General features: G+C 48.0%; 1 protein-coding gene across 1 annotated transcript in view; it reads right to left on the bottom strand.

The window, feature by feature from the left end:
* GRIK4 (glutamate ionotropic receptor kainate type subunit 4) overlaps positions 1-18,449 on the bottom strand; it is a 218,513-nt gene that overhangs the window by 38,326 nt on the left and 161,738 nt on the right. Inside the window, exons 8-10 of the mRNA XM_067310109.1 lie at positions 8,709-8,870; positions 1,936-2,088; positions 564-668 (exon numbers count right to left, since the gene is read on the bottom strand). Coding sequence (XP_067166210.1) covers positions 564-668; positions 1,936-2,088; positions 8,709-8,870 — 420 coding nt within the window. The remainder of the gene's footprint in view (positions 1-563; positions 669-1,935; positions 2,089-8,708; positions 8,871-18,449) is intronic.

Genomic DNA, 18,449 nt, shown 5'->3' with positions numbered 1-18,449 from the left:
GCTATCAGCACGGAAATAAGACAGATGAAAACCCATTTTCTAGGACTCCCATTTGTTTCCTGAAGGAGGTTTGGACGCACCAGTAAAATGCTCGTTCCTTGGACACGTGCCCTGCAATCTCACCAATCTCCTACCTGTGGTACCACACAGTATCCTTAACCTTAGCTCAAGCCAAAAAATATCCCTCAGAGAGAAAGCAGCAGAGGGGAAAAGGCCTAACACTGTGACGAATCTACAAGCACTGTGACAAAAAGCAAATAAGACTCCAAGCTAAGCAAACAAGTTACAGAGGTGGACACACTGTAAATCAAAAGGTAAATTATCTTGCATCTACTCCAGCATGCCACGTACCGAGGACAGATGGTGTGGAGCGGCTGACACGGAATTTCCCCCTTAGTTTTCCCTCACAGAAGCAGAAGAATAGGTCAGAAAGCTTGATAGTAACATTTTCCACATTTCATGGGAAACGTTCACATTTTTCCCCATCCAAATCATCCTGAAGAGGCGCATCCCCACAAGAGTACGAACAGAAACACGAGCAGGGTGAGCGGGGCCAGTCCTACCTGCCGGAAGCCGTTGCGCGTGTACTGCAGGATTTTCAAGGCGTAGTTGGATCGCTGACCTTTGCTGTTGAATTCGATGTGGCCGGTGAGACCTTCCAATTCTACCTGTCCAAGAGACAGTGAGTTACAGCGCCCATTGAGACAGCTCACCCTCACCGCCCCAAGCAGAGCCCTGGGGTGCCTGCTCTTTGCTCAGCACACCCGGCATCCAGCCTCGCACTAGAAACACGGAGAGGGCAGAGTAATACAATTTTCACGTGGCAATCCTGATTGCTCTCAGAGGCTGGCTAGGGTAGCGCCCAGAGAAGTAGGGGGGGGAGCAGAAAAATCAGCAAAGGAAGGTGGAGCACACCTGGAACGCTCCCCTCCCCGGCCCCTCGCTGCCTCCCCCATCCCAAGGCTAACAACGCGCGGCTCAGCTGCAGGCACAAGCTTTTAACCGTGTCACACTGAATCGCTAGCTGGGGATTCCTCCACAAACAGTTCCATGCTGTTTCACTACATCGGGCTTGTGTTTAACGCAGGAGCATGTTGCAAAGGGAGCCAAGGTGATTGCCTAGCTTCGTTGTGCAGATTAAACCTTGCTCACTTGCTGCTGGAGCACCTTTTCAGTAGCAGCGCGCTAATGGGCCTCCTAGAAGAGCCAGGGGAAGCTGAAGGATTTTACTGTCTTTGACCAAGGGTGAGATTTAAAGCAGGGTTCACACGCCTGGACCAAAGCCCCATAAGGTTCAGGTTTGGCTGATCCTCCCTTTAGGAAAATGTCTCATGAGATTTCCTCTTCTCGTAACATTTCAGTTACATCCCAAACAGCATCAGAAAGCATGCTCCTCCTGCATGCTTCCAGTCCAAAAATAGAGCTCAAGATCAGTTCCGAGGGATCAGAGTGACAAACTCCAGTCGTTTCATGGAGCTGAAATTTGGGGGTCCACTCTTGGGCCAGAATGACATTTGATCTGTTCCAGTAACCAATGCTTTTAGGTTCAAAGACCAAAGCCCTTCAGAGGGAAACTCACCTCTTGGCACTGATCTTTGAGCAGTTGTACTGCATGACCTTATATCAACTCAAGTTCACTCAAAACAGGGCTCAAATCACTTAAACGTTCACACTTTTTCTTTTTTTTTTAATTCATTGGATTTCATTTTTTCTGTAGCAAAGCCTGAAAGATGGAGGGTTTCATGTCGTTCCAAGGCCAATGACAAACCATCTCTCAGATCTCCTCTCTTTTCATTCCCAGTGCTACCTTCAAACAGACCTGATACTCTGTGCTCAAAAACTCTGCCGGCATCAACGTGTACGTACACATTTTTTGCTTCTGGCAGAGAAAAGCACTAGCTATTGACACATCAGCAAACTTCAGTCCCTCCTCACCATTCTCAGGTAGTTCATCAGGCTGGTGCCGTGCTGCCAGATCTGGGCAGATCCACAGGACAGGGGCTTCACACCAATCTCCTGGCTCCGGTTCAGCTCCTGCACAGCACTCACCACAGCATAAACAGCATCAAACAGCAAGGCTGAAGAGAGCTGGGGGCAAAGGGAAGAAAAAATTTGAGATCCTTCAGGACCGGCACTGAAGGCTAGAAAATTAAATAAGGCTTAGACCTTCTTTGTGCTGTACAGCCAAGATGTACACTAAGGAAAGAGGGAGTCTGCTCCGTTTGCCAGGCAGGTGGCCTAGACAGTTGCACACAGGACATCACACATGCTCACATAACCTGTCCGGCTGAGCCTGGGAGCTGGAGACCTGGTCCCTCCCCCACTGCAGTTCCTCCCCATGGAGCTGACCTGGGAATATGGCACCTGCACGCAGCCCAAGGCAGATAAATATTTTTTGCAAGACAAAGAACCACTATTACTGCCCTCTCCAGACACGTATGAGTTTCCTGAAGACACAAAGCATATCGAATCAAGCTGTGTTTTTTTGGCCCTTTGGTGGCACCTGTTCAATCTGCTGGTCAAAACTGAAATGGGGAACACCCCTGAGAGCATCAGGGTCATTCAGAGCTCTGAAAATAGGCAGATAGGCAGAATAAAGACCCTATTTTTGCAACCACAACACAAAAAACGACTATGATGCTTCAGCCTTTATTAGGCATCAGAGAAACCTCATTCAAGCACTACTATGAGATGCAGATTCACAAGAAATGAGGCTTAGCTGCTCTCAGACCACTTAGTCTTGGCTATCAGACCCCACAGAGACCATTTAGTCTCTCACTACAGCCTCCACTTTCCTGCTGGCTATTATCTGCACTGTAATGGCATTGCTGAAGCAATGGCCAGAATCCACAGAGCTCGTCCCCTCTCCTTTTCGCCTTTGTTTTGTTTGCCCTTAATCAGATTTCTTTGGCCATCAAGCCTCACGCACCATGTTTCTCACCCATGCACAACAGTTCTGATGTTTTTGATCTAGTTCCTAATCGGTCATTTGCTCTCTCATGTTCATTGCTGTGACTAAGATTTCACTTTTAATTATTGTCACCTCCCGACTCTGCCGGAATTAAGCCGTTGCAGCCCATTACTATGAAGAGTACATTTTCCTCACGGCTACTTCTGAGAGCGGCCTCCTGGCATCCCAGCTCCCAGCAACGTATTCAGTGTCTGGCCTGTGGCTCCTTTCCCCCATCTTAGCCCATTTGTGACTGATGACAGTTCAGCGATACCTGAACCTCCTGTTCCTCCCGAAGTCTGATTAGGTTTATTCACTTCTGCCAGTAGCCCAGCAGGGACAATCTCGCCCAGTTCAATCGTCCCAATGAACCTTTGGCTCCCACCAACATTACTAATTTGAGCAGAGTGAGACAGATTTAACCCTGATTGATCTTACTCAGATCAGTGGTAAAAATCTGGTTGACTTCAATGGCCTGGGATTAGGCAGTTAACAAGCAACCTAAGGCTTAAAAATGTACAAGCCGGCATGAGTTAAAAGGCACGATTACAGCCAAATGCTAAAAACATCCCAACCGCCAGCTCTGCCAGCACCAGCAGTCCCTCAGTTTTCTGCCTCCCCTTCCCTGGTACCGACTCACATTTGCTCTCTCAGCGATTCCCCCTGCACCTACCTGTTTGTCTACCGTTACCTGCTTAACCTGTCCATGCCCTTGCACACACCGTATCCGGGCACCTTCCAGTAAGCATTAAGCAACTTGACTGGCATCTGCTGGTCTTGGATCCAACTCCTCCTCCCACGCAACAGGCAGCACCTTGTATCATCAGTGCTGCGAGCATTCAACCAATAATATGGACTGGCTGACCCCTGAGCTGTGAAGCATCGTTACAGCTATTTCACAGGAGGGCAACGGTAGCGCCGGGGAGCCAAGCGGCTCGCCTGAGGACACGCGAGGACCCCGAGAGTGGGAGTAGCACTTGGGCTCCCGCCTGCCTATCCCGCCTCCAACATGAGATACCACGCTCCCTTTACAGGCACGGGGAACGTCTCTCCTGTGCTTCTTCCTTTATGTTCAGTGATAAGTCTTCTGTCTTTTTCGCTTAGCATTCACATCTGTTCTAAGAATTCCCCTCCTGGGAAGCCTTCTCCAGAGTTTCTTAAAGGAGCTGATACATCCTTCTCCCTACCCTTATTTTTTCCCCTCAGTGTAAGTTCTTCTCCTATGAACTCCAAGTAGGACTTCTCCAGCCAATACCATCCCCCACCTTGGCCTCTGTTCAATGAAGCTCTTCAGTATACACTTCATTTTAACTGTGGACCGAATTCCATTCAAATTACAGGATACCATACATGACTATCAATTGCTTTCCTGAATCAGGACCCATAATAATAGCCATTAGCCAAATGAAAATGTTCTGAGAGCAAATGCAACTCCTGCAACCCCAAAGTCTCACCAGCTCACACCAAATCTGAAAACTGGCCCAGCATTTTTAATTGTGTGGTTTTAACTGTTGGGTTTTCATTTCCATTTTCACTGAGCAGTTAATAATCTCTTATTAGCTGCTGAGCAAGAAACTTGTAGATCTCAGTGAAGCATTCAACATTATTGATTGGAATATTTTACTTGTCAGCCTTGAACAATTTGCTAGGATTTCTGGTGGGCCCCTATATGATTTCAAGCAATTTAAGGAACAGGGAGGTGGTTGTGATGCGGAAAATGAAGTCCTCTCAGTAGGGAATGGGAAATCCCTCCCATGTCCTCAACTTACCTCCCCTCCCCCCCCCCACTTTTTTTTTTTTTTTTTTTTAAATCACAGCTTTTTTTCAGAAGCACCTCATTTACATTTCTCATGCCACATATCATTTTTTATGCCAGCCATTCCCTGCCCCACTGGGCTCAAAACCAGGATCCTACGCCAGCCTCTCAATTTTGTGGGCCCTGGAGCATGACACAAACACATGGGGGCCTGGCAACACAGCAACATGCAAGTAAACAGACCCAGGCACCTCCTTCCAAACACCTACCTCGATTCCCCCTTCAGTATCACTTTAAAAGCCAGCAACACTCAGTCCTAGGGAGGTTTGTGGCCTTTACTTTGCTGTATTATACTCCTCTTTCCTCTGCTTAAAGGTCTTTCATAGGTAGACAAGCGTCTTTTACGAAGATTAACTGGGGTGTGTGGGGGGGTCCCACAAGCTCACCACTTCCAGCTATCTTCTCCTGCCCACAAAGGCAATGGCAAAAGGCTCACTTCAGTTCCCACTGAGTTAAGCTACGCTGCCCAACTTTGCATTGGAGCAGATGGAGAGCAGCCACGTGCTCTCTCAGGCCTTGAGGCCGTAACCTTTAGCAGAGCGGTGCAGAGAGCGCTGGAGGCAGCATCTTGTTAACTCGCTCCAAGCCGATTCAGCAGGGAATACCTGTCACTGCTCTCAGGTACATGGCCCCAGGTTTCCCCATGTTGCCTGTAAAACCTCTCACTACTTTTACGTTCTCGTTTTAAACCACAGCTTTGTCACTCTGTCATAAAAAGCCAATTTGCTTGCTAACAAATTGATTCTCTTCCTCGCATGCCTCACCTGATTTGCGCAGATCACAGTAGTTTTTGTACTTTTCCTGCAGTCTAATAGCTCCGCGACAGACTGCACGTGAAAGGCTTGGTAAGCTGGTCCCCCTTCACAGGTTCCTGGGTCTCAGGAGACTTCCCTCAAACCTTAAAGCCTAATTCCTGGTGATGAAAGTTGCTGATGAAAATTGCAGCTTGATGGATGCCTCATCAGAGCAAGGCTCCAGCAAAGGGAGCAGATGGTGGGCTGTGCAGACAGGCTCGTTGCTCTGCTCCCCTGGGCACGCTGGTCAGCTGCACCAGGAGCAAGCTGTACCCAAGAAATAATCACGCGTTGCAGGGCACCAACACGCTACAAAGCATGGGGAACAACTTGCTAATTTGAAAGGGGCAAGAAACAGAGCTCCAGGCTTTGCACGCGTCAGCTGGCAGGACCATTCTCCCCGTTGCATTTAAGGCGACTACCTGAGCACGCCAGGATCCCCTGCACCCCTGGAGCAGGGACAGTACCTGATCTCAGCCCTGGTGCACTACGGCTCCTTGCTGGATGCAGCACTGCTTCCTCCAAATGCCAAATCTGGCCTTCTAGAAATTAACAGAGGGTTCAGCACAGTTGAATGGAAGATCCCACTGTATTTTTTATTTACAGAAATATCCCACATAAAGGCCATGTTTAAAGGCAAGCTGTTCTCCAGGGAAATATGGGCAGGTTTGGGTGGTTCAGGTTTTGTAGTTTTTTTTTTCTCCTTCCTAGAACATTGTCATCTGTATCTTTGCCCCCAAACATAACACAAAGAATTAAAACCATTAAAATCCTGTGAAATAGACTTTACAATCTGGATTTTATTCAATGAAATAAACGCTTAATTACAAACATCTGTTTTAGCCTAAATTCTAATTACCTAATCTAGCCATCTGTAATTTGAATGATTTTGTCTGATTTCCTTTCTTTGCAGTGTGATTAATGAGAATGGCATTAGAGCAAGCAGCTCCCTCCTCCTTCCTGAGATGCTTTCTCAGCCCTTGCAAGAAAGCCCTGGGATTTTGCAGCGCACAGGAAACCTCCCTCCTGTCACTTCCAGCTGTTGAGCTTCCTTTTCTCTTTTTAGTACGAGCTACTCCAAGAGATACCTGCTTCTCAGGACTAAAAAGTAAGTTCTTACACAGAGACACACTCTCCAGGAGATGAGACCTGCCAGGTTTCCAACGGCATGGAGACAGTGCACTGCACAGTGATGGATTCCCCTAGCAGACACAGGAGAGGGCACAACTGTCCTGCTTGGGAGCACTGCATTTCACCAGAGCCAGAGGCAAGGCACTTTCCTCCTCACCTGGGACAAGACGGCTCACTGGTGATGGGAGCCTCGGTAAGAGCACAGAGTGAACCTCACCTTAATCAGAAAGGAACAAAGAGCTTCTGGTTAAGACTTTGGACCAGGGTTCAGGAGAACCCAACCTCTTTGCCAGCAGTGCTACAGACTACCTGCCTCTGATAATGGGAAAAATCACTTACTTCTCTTCCATACCTCAACTCCCCATTTGTACAACGAGAATAACAGTTTCTCCTACGTGACTGAACAACATCTAGCACACCGGGAGCTACCCGGTACAGTCAACAACAGCCTGACAGCAGGTGCTTGGGAAGCCAGCTAGGACAAAGCACTCCAGCCCCATGAAGGTCCCCTAACAACAACGGGGCTGGATTTGCCACGGAGCAGTTTAGGACCAGTGTGATCCAGTGCGACTGAGCCCCCCTCTCCAGCCGTGTCCTCTCAGGACCAGCAGGAAGCTTGTTATATTGCTGAACGTGATTTATGAATGAATGGAAAGAACATCCAGCTGGCTTAATATTACATTGAGGGGCGATTTAGGCTCAGGCTCACAAACCAAACAGCACCATTCAGCTCTGAACTCATTCACTCTTTCAAAAAAATGCTGCAACAGGGCATACTCTTGCATTCTTCCACCTACAGATTTTTCTGGTCATTCAAGATAACCCAGGGTAAGAAGGAGCAGCAAGCTCAGTTATTTTCTGCAATGCGCCTGTTCCTAGTGTCTTCTCTTTCTCTTATTAGAAGGAAATTCATTTTTAATGTATCTGAACAGTCCTGCAACTCTCATCCAAATAGGAAGCTTCCTGATAGAGACTCTATGGAGATTTAGCTGGCTGGTGAGCTCAACTGCAGCCAACTCGGTGCAGGAGGGCTGTGCTGAGGGAGGAACAGGCTGGTCGCAGTCACGTACTCACCACAGCCTGAGCTCCACTGCCTTCACGCAAGCCAAGAGGGTGCAGATACAAAGGGCAGAAAACTCCTTATTTTGCCTGCTTAGGATCAGTTTGTAGTGGTAATAAGGAGCTTTTCAGCAATACAGAGCTGCCTCAGGTTGTCAAGGGGACTCTGAGTTCATTAAAAAGATGCAAACAGTTGCACTGATGGCAATTTCCTCTCCCTTCTCCCAGCTCCAGCCAGAGCCTCCTGCATCCCCAGCCTGGCAAATCTGCTTTGCAAACCTTCCCAGTTATTCAGAGTCCCGAGGGAAGATTTCAGCACTGATCTGTGGGCTCATCAGGGAGAGGTTAGAGCACACAACCTAACACTGCCTTTTGGCATCTGCTTAAGCCCAGCTCTCTCCATACTATTTGCATCCAGACTCCCTCTTTTGTTTCCACAAGCAGTTTTCCTAAGGTAAATACACAGGGGCAAATTTCACAAAGGTAACACTGAATCAGGGTGGCATCCTCTCCTACACTTACACATAAACATAATTTAAATTAAGACAGGCATGAATTTCAAGCAGCACAGCCATTCAAGTACAGACAAGACCTTTAAAGCTCTAAGCCCTTCTCCTTCCCAGAGGTCCCTTTGGGCAACTGCAGGTTGTCAGAGGATCGCCTTCATATTCTCCAAATCTGGAGAACATGGTGTATGTCACAGCTTGGTACCCCAAGCACAGAGGTTAGTAGGATTAAATAATAATCAGTCAATAGCATGAACATATATCTTTGAGACCAGAGTTTCTACCTCTACATGGTGTTTGCAATGCACTGCCAATGCCTGCTCAGAACGAGCCTGCAGCTTTTTTCGCTAGATTTCCCTTGGCTCTTGGACTCCTTTGGCCCAAGTTCCAGACGGACCTACTGCAGCTTCTGACCAAGGGAGGCTGTGGGTGATGGGAAGGATTTTACTTACTGCTGGCCCAGTAAAAGGAGCGTGATCACAGTTCTCCTGCCAGGACTGGTTGAGACTCTGGACAAACTCTTGGAAGAATGCGTGAGACTGGTTGAAAATGGAAAATCCCAGGATATTGACTCGGTCATCCAGCAGGCTGTCCAATCGCTGGAGGGAAAACTCCTAAAGCAGCCCAGAAATCCAAAACAGAAACAGGATTAGAGGAGAAAACAGGCACTAAAAGCTTCAAGTCCACACAATACCATTGAAGGGGAGACGGGACCAAGAAGCTAAGAGAACTTGCACGTAGTTTACAGCCTTCAAGTTAGGGTTGAAATCCACCCACCTGCCGGTACGGAACAGCCTGTGTGCTAACCATGACTGACCATGGGCCAGAGATGGACTCAGCTGGCAACCTTCCTCAGGCTTTTAACAAAGATGTTGGCTAAATCCACTATGCCATTTGGCAATCTCCACAAAAAGGCCCCAAAAAAAAAAAACCCCCAGAGTGAGCTGCAGAAACTTTTCATTCCTGAGCCATGATTCCTGCCAGACAAGGCCTGAGATGTACAAGTAGGCTTAGCAGGAGTAATTTTTGTACTTAGTAGGAGCCGTGTCACATGGACTTCCTTTTTTAAAATAGAAAGTAGTGCTATTCTTTGTGGTTTATAAACCAATTCTCCTGACAGGGCAGCAGGAGATTCCCTGTAACAGAAAGGTTACGGCAGAGGTAGGAAGATGCCCGATTGTTTTCAAACGAAGCAAATAACCTGTTCCAATGGCCAGAGAAGATCAATTCAGGTACGGGAGGTCCAGAGCAAAGTGGTATTTAGGCGATCTATACTTCCCAAGCAATGTCCTTTCCAAGGCGCTGCCAGAAAAAGATCCTTGCTCCACACAGCACGAGAACGCTGCCGTGCCTGCGTATCGCTCGCAAAGCCGGCTGGCAGTCAGAGCACACAAACCTCCGGTCTCCAGGGAAGCCCCTCCGGCGCATTTCCACCAGCCCTGCCACTGCCCTGCTGCTCTGTGTCCTAATGGCCCAGGCCTCCTTGATGCGGAGGCTCCCTCCTAATTCCTCGCTTCGCCTGCACTGCTTGCGCTCAGCTAAATAAATAAAGGGCCAGGAACTATTTCACTTTCCAAAGAGAGAGACAGGGAAGCAAGAGCCAACTTGCATCCCTGGGGAGCATCAGGGAACGCTCCATTTCCAAGCTCTGTTTCCCTCTGGGAGTCATAACTGCTCCCTGCCGTAGCTGAGAGCTCCAGACAGTAACAGCACACTGGCTGCGGCTCTCCAGCCCAACTCGGGGCATGAGGAATCCCCAAGCCACCAAGAGCAGCAGACCGTGGAGACCCATGTCTGGAAAGAAATTCACGTCCTTTCCTTACTATTTTTAATTTCCTCTGGAAGAGCCTTGAACTGAACCAGGGCCTGAACTGCAACTACCACTTGCCAAGTGAAGCCACTGCACCACCACCATTTCCAATCTGGTGATACCAAGTTTTAATTATTAAACCAGTTCCCCCACACAGGGCATGCCTACATTGATCCCACCTGCCAGCCAGATGGGCTCCTCCACTGCTCTCACTGAGGCCCAGGGAGATGTGCCTGCGCTAAGGACCCAAACCTTACAGCCGTCACAGGGAGAGGGTCGGGTCATGCAATACTGAGGTTAGACCTCCAGAGCAGGAGTTGGGAATCTCCTGCTGAATTCACTGCTCAGCTACTGACTTCTTAGCCTTGGTCAAGTCATTTCATGTTGTCTGAGGCCATGGTTTTGCCCATCTGTAAAAAGGACACGACACCAGCTTCTTTGTGCCATCATGTAACGGTAGGAGATACCGCTCCAGGGAGTCCTAACACCCCTGCAGAGGGTGCTTTGACCGCTCTGCAGAGCGCCGCTCCTACTCCATTACTGAGGAACAAGGCGGTAAGATGACAAGGATTGTAAAAAAACACAAGCAAAAAGGGAGAGCTGCTCATGTCAACGGAAGCATTATTCAACAAAGCCGGTTTCCTGGAGAAGAGTCCAGCCCTCCTTGTCCTATTAGCAGGAAATAATGGTGCCTTCTTCACTAATTTCTCTTTTGCTAATTGCTAAAACGGAGTGAGAAGGTGGGAGTAATAGTTTCAGAAACTGCTGGATACCCATTCTCTTCCATCACTAATATGAATGTCTTTTGGCTCGGTGGACTATGAAATCTCAGTGAGTCTAGTCATTTTTTATCTTTCCCGCGTATGCGGGCACGTAGGAACAATGTCTGTAAATCTCCGAAACACGGAGTTACAAGACTATTCCAGCCCGGCAAACTCCTACAAGAATGTGATCAGACACAGGATTAAGTGCATTTTGGACACAACTGCATTAACATTAGGTAACATGAAATTGCCTGTGAACTATTGATTCATTTGAATGATATTATCCTCCTGCCTTCTTGACAGGTTATCCATTTACGCACCGCATCCTGTCAACCTGTGGAACGAGGGCAGATGGCTAATGAGGGGCCTGAGGAGAACCTGGATGTGAGCAGAGCAGCAGGAGACACGTCAAGCCCCTGCAGAATAATACCTCCCCCCAGCCAGAACCAGGAGGCAAATGGTGTGAGGTACAAAGCAACCAGCCGCCCGAGCACCCCGCTGGCTTCGTTATATGGGGAAGGCAAAGGAGACGTATATTCCAAAATGGCCACAAAGTCCAAGGCTTCAGTCTCAGGCTGGACCTCCCAAAACTCAAGGCATCTGAAATTGGTGCCTTTATTTATTTCTCCCCGAAAATATTTCTCAGCTTTTAACATTGCTCAGGCCCTGGCAGAACTGTTACGCTCTACCTTTAGCCCACTTCTTTTTTACTTCCAGTTATGAATTCCTTCCAGAGGGAAGCCAGCACCACTGTTCTCACTGCACCAAGGGGGAAACTGAGGCACGGGCAGAGGCGCCGTTTGCCCAGGTCACGCAGCAGTCACAAGGCTGAGCCCGGAGCTCCCGAATACAACCCCAGCGCTTTGGCCGCTAGGATACTCGGTCTCCTTTGGCCGACTGACTAGCAGGGGTTATTCCCACCGCCCAGCTGGGCTCCCTGCGGAGCCCGTGGTGGGAGAGCAGCCCTGCCAGAGGGCACTCCTGCCCCTTTCGGCTCCGACCCTCTCTGAAGAGCCCCTCTCCCCGCCGAGGATGGAGGCCGGGGCCGACAGAAGTGCCAGACAAAGCGGCTCAAGGTAGACGCTGCGCACGCTCCCCACGGAGGTAAAAATCCAATTCAAATGTTAACAATAGCTTTTTTCAGCTCACATTTGGGCTTTCCAGTGCAAGCTTTGGTCGTCTTCTATAGCTGACTCTCTCTGTATCTGTCTTTTTCCAGGCAAACCTCCAGCTACAGAAAACCCCATTTCTGTTGCTGTTGTACTCATAAAGCATCTGCTCCCTAACACACAGGGATCGCACAGCCCGCAAGAACCCGTTTCCCTGCGCTGTTTCCCTTTTCTTCCCTCAGCTCTGACTCCAGCCTTCTTCCTTTAAATGTTTTTACATCAGATGTGCACCAGAACCGTGTGCCCAGATCAGAAACAAGTCACTGAACCAAGAGTTGCCTACGCAATGAGATGGAGACAAACAGCCCTTGGGGGACACACTTCATCTAGAATGAAATAAGAGATTTGGTAAGGTCAGCCTTGCTACAGAGGGCAAAGAGGTGAGAGTATCCGGATACTTTAGTAGCTGCCGGCTCAGCTTCTCTCCCTGTTTGTTTTTCCTTTCCTATATGTTCATTCACCACGCTCGACATTTTCAAATCCACGTTTTGCAAACACAAACTCATTTGCCATTCAAGGCCTGTGCCACTCAGCTGATTTCCAGAGCCTCACGACCCATCAGTCAGCCTGGTGCGCCTTCCACCCTCCCAGAGGGAATATCTGGATTTCTGGTGATGAGCGATGGTTCAACAGTCCGGCACAGAGGCCTCCTGTAACGCTGCCTGCGAGCAGTGAGTGTAATGAGGAGAGGGCTGGAAAATTCTGCTCTTGGAGATCACAGTATATAGGATCTTAGATGGCTCTTTCCAGTATGTATCTGTACGCAAGTATTAATGCATTTACCTTTCCAAAGATCAGACTGAGGGAGAGAAATATTGTTCATATTTTAGAAATGGGACTCCGACATGCAGATGAAAGGGTACACAGGGATTCGTGTCAGATCCAAGGGTTTCTCAGCGAGGTCAACTCAACAAGATGCATACTGAAAGCAATTTTAAACTAGAAAAAAAAAAATTTTAACAGGCCAAGCAGAACTGACCTTGCCTTGACTGCTAGACAAAGATGATGGGGCTAGTACTTACACATTTAATAGTTCTGCAACTGCCTTTCTCTCCTCTTCTCGTGTATTTGCTGTTTCTTATCTGCAGTGCTGGCTGGTGCCATTGCAGGACAGAAGATAGCTTTTCAGTGCAGTAAGAGCAAGGAGCCATTAGGGAAATAACTCGTACCTGCCAGCAGACTCTATTTACTGGAGACTCCAAGCCCTCACATGCCTCATCCTAGCCTCCTCCATGCCCCTTGGGCTGGAGACCGTGGGCCCTGCGCTCCCCCCAGCTCTCTTGTAACAACCACCTGCACAAACACAGTTTTGTCACCACATGTCTTCAGGCAAGATCAGGGTGCTTGGTGAACACAAGCGGGCGCAAACCAAGGAGGCAGGTACAAACTGCATCCTCCTCCAACTCTTGCCCTATTCCACAGCCAAAGATTTCCCTCCTTATAAGGGAATAATCGCAATAGCTGACCAGCACTTTGCCCTCTGTTTCAGCCCAGCTCCTTGGAACAGTCTTAGGCCAACCGGTGTAACCTGAAACACAAGGACGACCATAAAACATCATGCCCACATTAATCTCAGGTACACAAGTTCTGGCTGCCTGAATTCTACCCCTCTTTGGGTTTGTTTTTTAAAGTGCCCAAGAAAAGTCAATACGTTGGTTTGTGAAACCTCAGAAAACGTAGGCCCTTAGGGTCTGCAGCCAGAATTAATGAACTTTTACAAAAGAAAAATCCCCAGGTTTTGCTCAAATCACATCGAAGTCTGCAGCAGCACCAGGCAATTACAGTGTAGATTTTCTGACTTCTACTATAGGGCTGCAAACACTAAATATGTGCTGTTAAATAACAACACTTAGCAATTCTATGGCACTCTATATTTTCCAAGTGCTAGGCACACATTAGCTAATTGAATACAAAGGGGTTCCCTGGGAGATGGCACTGGAGGAGTTATTAGAAGATGAAGTCACTCTTGGGTTTCTGTTCCTCATGCAGCACTCGACCTGCATTCTCACTTTACAGCATCAGACAAAACCTTTGGAGTGACCTGAACATTTAGATCACTGGGAAAACCTGCCCAATAAAATCTACACAGCCAAGCTCTGTAATTCATGATTTTAAAACCATGAGCTTGGATTTTCTAGCGTCACTAGCTGTGAATTATGATCTGCAGATTTACAGGCTATAGTCTCCATTCCATTAGGAATATAAACCCATAAGGTGCAACCATATTACTCAGCATAGGTCTCGACTCACACGTTCAGATCACGTGCCAGCCTGATCCTGACTGGGACTCAGCACCCACAACCCCTCTCTAGCCTCAGCCAGTGCTGGCAATGGGGGTCCTGCAAAGTCCGATTGAAATTCCACTCCTACCTTGCCAGTTCCATTCTGGTTCTTCAATAAAATAGCATCAGTATGCTGCTTCACATTGTCACTGTCAGGGCACTTTTGCCAAGTGCTTTATGAATGTATAAAACCACTAGCATAACCCCATGGTTATATCTGCCAGGAAATTATTATACCCACAATACAGAGGAGTAAACTGAGGCACAGAGCAATAAAAAGCAAGCAATCAAAAACCTGAAAGCCAGAGTCAGCCTAAAAGAGGCAGGGAATAGCAGTGTGCCTTAAGATGCAAAGCATAAAAGCAAGCACTTCCATTTAAGTACGCAATTGAGTAACTTCCCAGACTTGCACACCAACCAAGGCAGAACCCACAAATGATGCCCAGGTCTTCCCTAGCTCTTGGAGATGCTTCATCAGCAACCAGGAAGCCTTATCACTGCCTTGTAGCAGCTCCCTTCTCTGCTTTGACCGTTTCCCATGGTTTTCCACTGGAGACAGGGCACATGGGTGAGAGACCCCAGATACAAGACTGCCAGTGTCCCTCCCAGCTCAGTCTGAAGCACAGGAGCACACCTTGCGGGGCCTCATCACCACCTACGTTCCGCACAGGGTCGCCAGCTTCTGCAGCAAGAGGAAACCCCTGCTAGAGGGACCCAGCCCACACAACCCCACATCCAGGTCTGGCCACCCTTGCTCTCCCTCTTCCAACTTCCCCATCAGTCAGAGAGCACCGATCACGCTCTCTCTCCTGAGATTTAATGTCTGAAAAGACACCGGAGACCTCCATGTGGAAAGGGCTAGTCAAGCAGGGCATTATTACCATTATAATAGCCTGCCTGATAAGCAAATGTTTTTTAAACTGAGGATCTGCGAACCCTTGAGAGTCCCTTGCATTGTCATGCTGTGGTCTCACTTCAGCGAGCGGCTCCCAGTAATTGCTCGCCGCGCTGCGGAGAGAAGGCCAGTTTGCTATTGTTCAGTGCTCAGCATCAGCTATTGAGCCCCTTCTAGCTTTATTGATTTAGCTGGTGATATTGTTTTGCATCCCATTTGTGTGCACAGGACCTCACTCCTTTCCTTGATTCTTATCACATTTTTAATAACCTAAAACACCCCGGAAGCAGGGAGATGGCGGCGACTACCCCCACACTGGGGAGAACTACACAGACTGGCTTATTTCACTTTTTAGTGACTCCAAGACCTTCACACACCCTGCCCTACTTCACCCCATCCCATCCCATCCCAACCCACCCAGCAGAAGCTGAGGATGTGCTCATTTCCATCTCCTCTAACACCAAGACACACTCCCATCCCTCTCTCCTCTCTCACACACATGCACTTATCTTCCTCTCTTAATTATTGCAAGGACATTATGGGATTTTCAGATGTGCTGTTTAGCAGCCTCCAAAGCATCCTCCCGTGATGCCACTGTCCAGCATTCAGGTGGAGAAAGGCCCAGCTGCTGTACTCCAACCGCGCTGCAAAGACCTCACTCCCCTCGATGCCAGCCAAGGATCCAGACCTCCAACATCAGGGCAGGGAGGCTGGTTGACACCCGCCACGGACTCGCCTGTGGGGCCAGAACATGCTGTTCTGTTCCTTCTCTGTTTTTGTGGGGGATGGGAAGGAGAATATTGGGCCAAAGCTTCAATTTCTCTATTAGTCAACTCTCACTCTGGCACAACTTGGATTTCAAGACTGTTTGGGGCTTAGGAAAGCCATCATCCTCCTAAAGTGGACTTACAATTGCCATATTGAAACTGCTTGGCAGCTTTTATGCAGGAGCCAAGCTTTCAGCTAGTGCAAGATCAGTACAGCCCTCGTCACCTCCTTGCCGACATCACCGGGTGCCAGTGTGTGCCATTATTCACCTTTCGGGATTAGCCGGAAGAGATAAAATATCTCAGTTCTTGATATCTCAGCCAAACAAAATCCTCCCGAGGGAGCCTTTCCCCAGGCAGCGGGTGGCGGGATCAGTGCACTCAGCCTGAAGGGACAGGAGGTGGGATCCCGTTCCTATTTACACCGGATCTGGTGCAACTGCTCTGGAGTCACTCCAGGTTCTCACAGCCAGAGACAAACCACACGATGAGTCTTGAGCAAGACTCGCTGACAGAGAGGGGAACAGAAGAACTCCTCTTACCAAATGAATGGCTAAAAACAGATTCCTTTCAAGAAAGGTGAAAAGACTTTGCATATCTCGTGTCGCTAAAAAGAGGTGAGGTCCACTACAGCGTTCCCATACTGATGGAGATCATGCACAGGAGCAAGAGTAGGAGAAGGAGAAAAAAGTTTGCATCAGTGGAGGGCATGAAACACTGGGATTAAAGTGAGCAACACTCCCAGGGGGTTGGCAGGGCAAACAAGGCCTCCCACTCTGCCTTCATAAAACAGAGAAACACATCAGAGACCTGTACCACTACCTCACTGCTGGCCTCACGCAGGCAGGAGCAGAGAAAATACCTGCCTTTGCCTCTCTAGGCCTTACTGCCTTTAGGGCCGAGCGGCTGAGTCTGATAATCATTCCTAAGCTGCTCTAAGAACATATTTATTTATTTACTGAAGTGGACAATATTATGCTAAGTGCTTTATGGTTTTCTTGAAAGGCTTCGTTTATTTATAAAGTATTGACAGAGTCAGTAAGTTTATAATGGGCCACATGTAAAAATCAATTTCTCCAGAAGAAAAAAGTCATCATAGCAACAAATTGTGTCCTTTTGAGTAGGTAAGTAGATGGGGAAGATCTATCCAACACACTGTGTTACTTGGCCATTCATGTAGTTAAATAGGATCTGCGAACTCAATGAACTCGGTGGCAGTTTAGGGGAACTGTCCATATATTATCTGATCGCTCTTAGGAAATCACTGCCTCACTAATCCATCAGAGTATGCCGTATGCAAGTAAGGATGAGTCTTATCTCGTCACACAAGGAGAGCTGTTAAATTTTGGAGGCTGTTCTTCAAATGAGAGCACTTGCACTTTAGAAAAATACACTGGGCACATCCTTGGTAAAAGCCATTTACTTCAACTTCTCTGTGGGAAGCCCAAGGTTTGAAGAATGACAAATCCTCAAAGAGAGATCAAATGCTAACATTGGGACCTGTAAAGTACAGATCTTGGAAAATATGGGACAGAGTCTGAAGGACCAACAGGACAAGGTGGCATGTGGGCAGGGGAAAAGGAAGAGATTTGCTCTCACAGCAGAGGACATGGGCTGTATCCAAGAGAATGATTTACTCAACAACTGGAAATCAAATACAGGATAGACTTCCTAAAGGATTTTGAACAATGAATAAAGAACATCCAAGATAGGTAAGATAACTCAGGCAGGAAAACACAGGGATGTAGGATTCACTGCTTTGTCAAAAATCTTCCTTTCTTCTCACTAAAGTAAGGAAAAATTGCTTTGGTGCCCTCACAAAATCTGGATGTCCGTCTGCCCTGCTACCACATGCCACAGAAAACATGAATCATAAATCCAGGGAATGACTGGGGCTCTGCAAAAAGGTTTGCATCAGCTACCGGAAATCTGGAAGGTAAGCGGGACTGCAAGGTAAAACCTGTCAAAGGATGACGGAGAGTCCAAGTTCTTTGGCAGCCCTAGTGAATAAGAGAGAGCCTAGCCAGAGCCAGGGAAGCTTAAGACAGGCAGACCTAGCGTAGCGGGGTGCAAACACCGCGGCCCACGTTGGAGTCTGAACGGCGGAATGGAGACACGGAAAGGGAAGGTAACTGGATCAAGGTTGCACAGCAGGTCAATGGCACAAAGTAGGGCTAAAACCCTAAGCTCCACTATCCCACTCAACTATGCATCTTTAGACCACTTTAGCTCTGTTTTAGTTTATATCACTTCCCCCTTCCAAAGGATCTTACCGCAGTGACAAACTAAGGCTGAAACGTGTGATGCTGTCTAGGTGATTTGGACAGGACTCCCATCCAGTTCCAGTGGGGCACCCAGACCAACAAGGCCGTTTTGAAAACCTCATCCTATAGGAAGGGCAACCTCTTTATAAATCACTAACGAAGAAGAAAAAAGCAAAAACAAAAAAACAGCAAAACTGATTTATCTGGTCTCTGGAAATTGAATAGAGCAGCTGTTTTATCAG

Source organism: Apteryx mantelli, chromosome 23, assembly GCF_036417845.1.
Source record: "Apteryx mantelli isolate bAptMan1 chromosome 23, bAptMan1.hap1, whole genome shotgun sequence".
NCBI classification, from domain to species: Eukaryota; Metazoa; Chordata; class Aves; order Apterygiformes; family Apterygidae; genus Apteryx; species Apteryx mantelli.
This window is presented reverse-complemented; position numbering and strand designations above follow the sequence as displayed.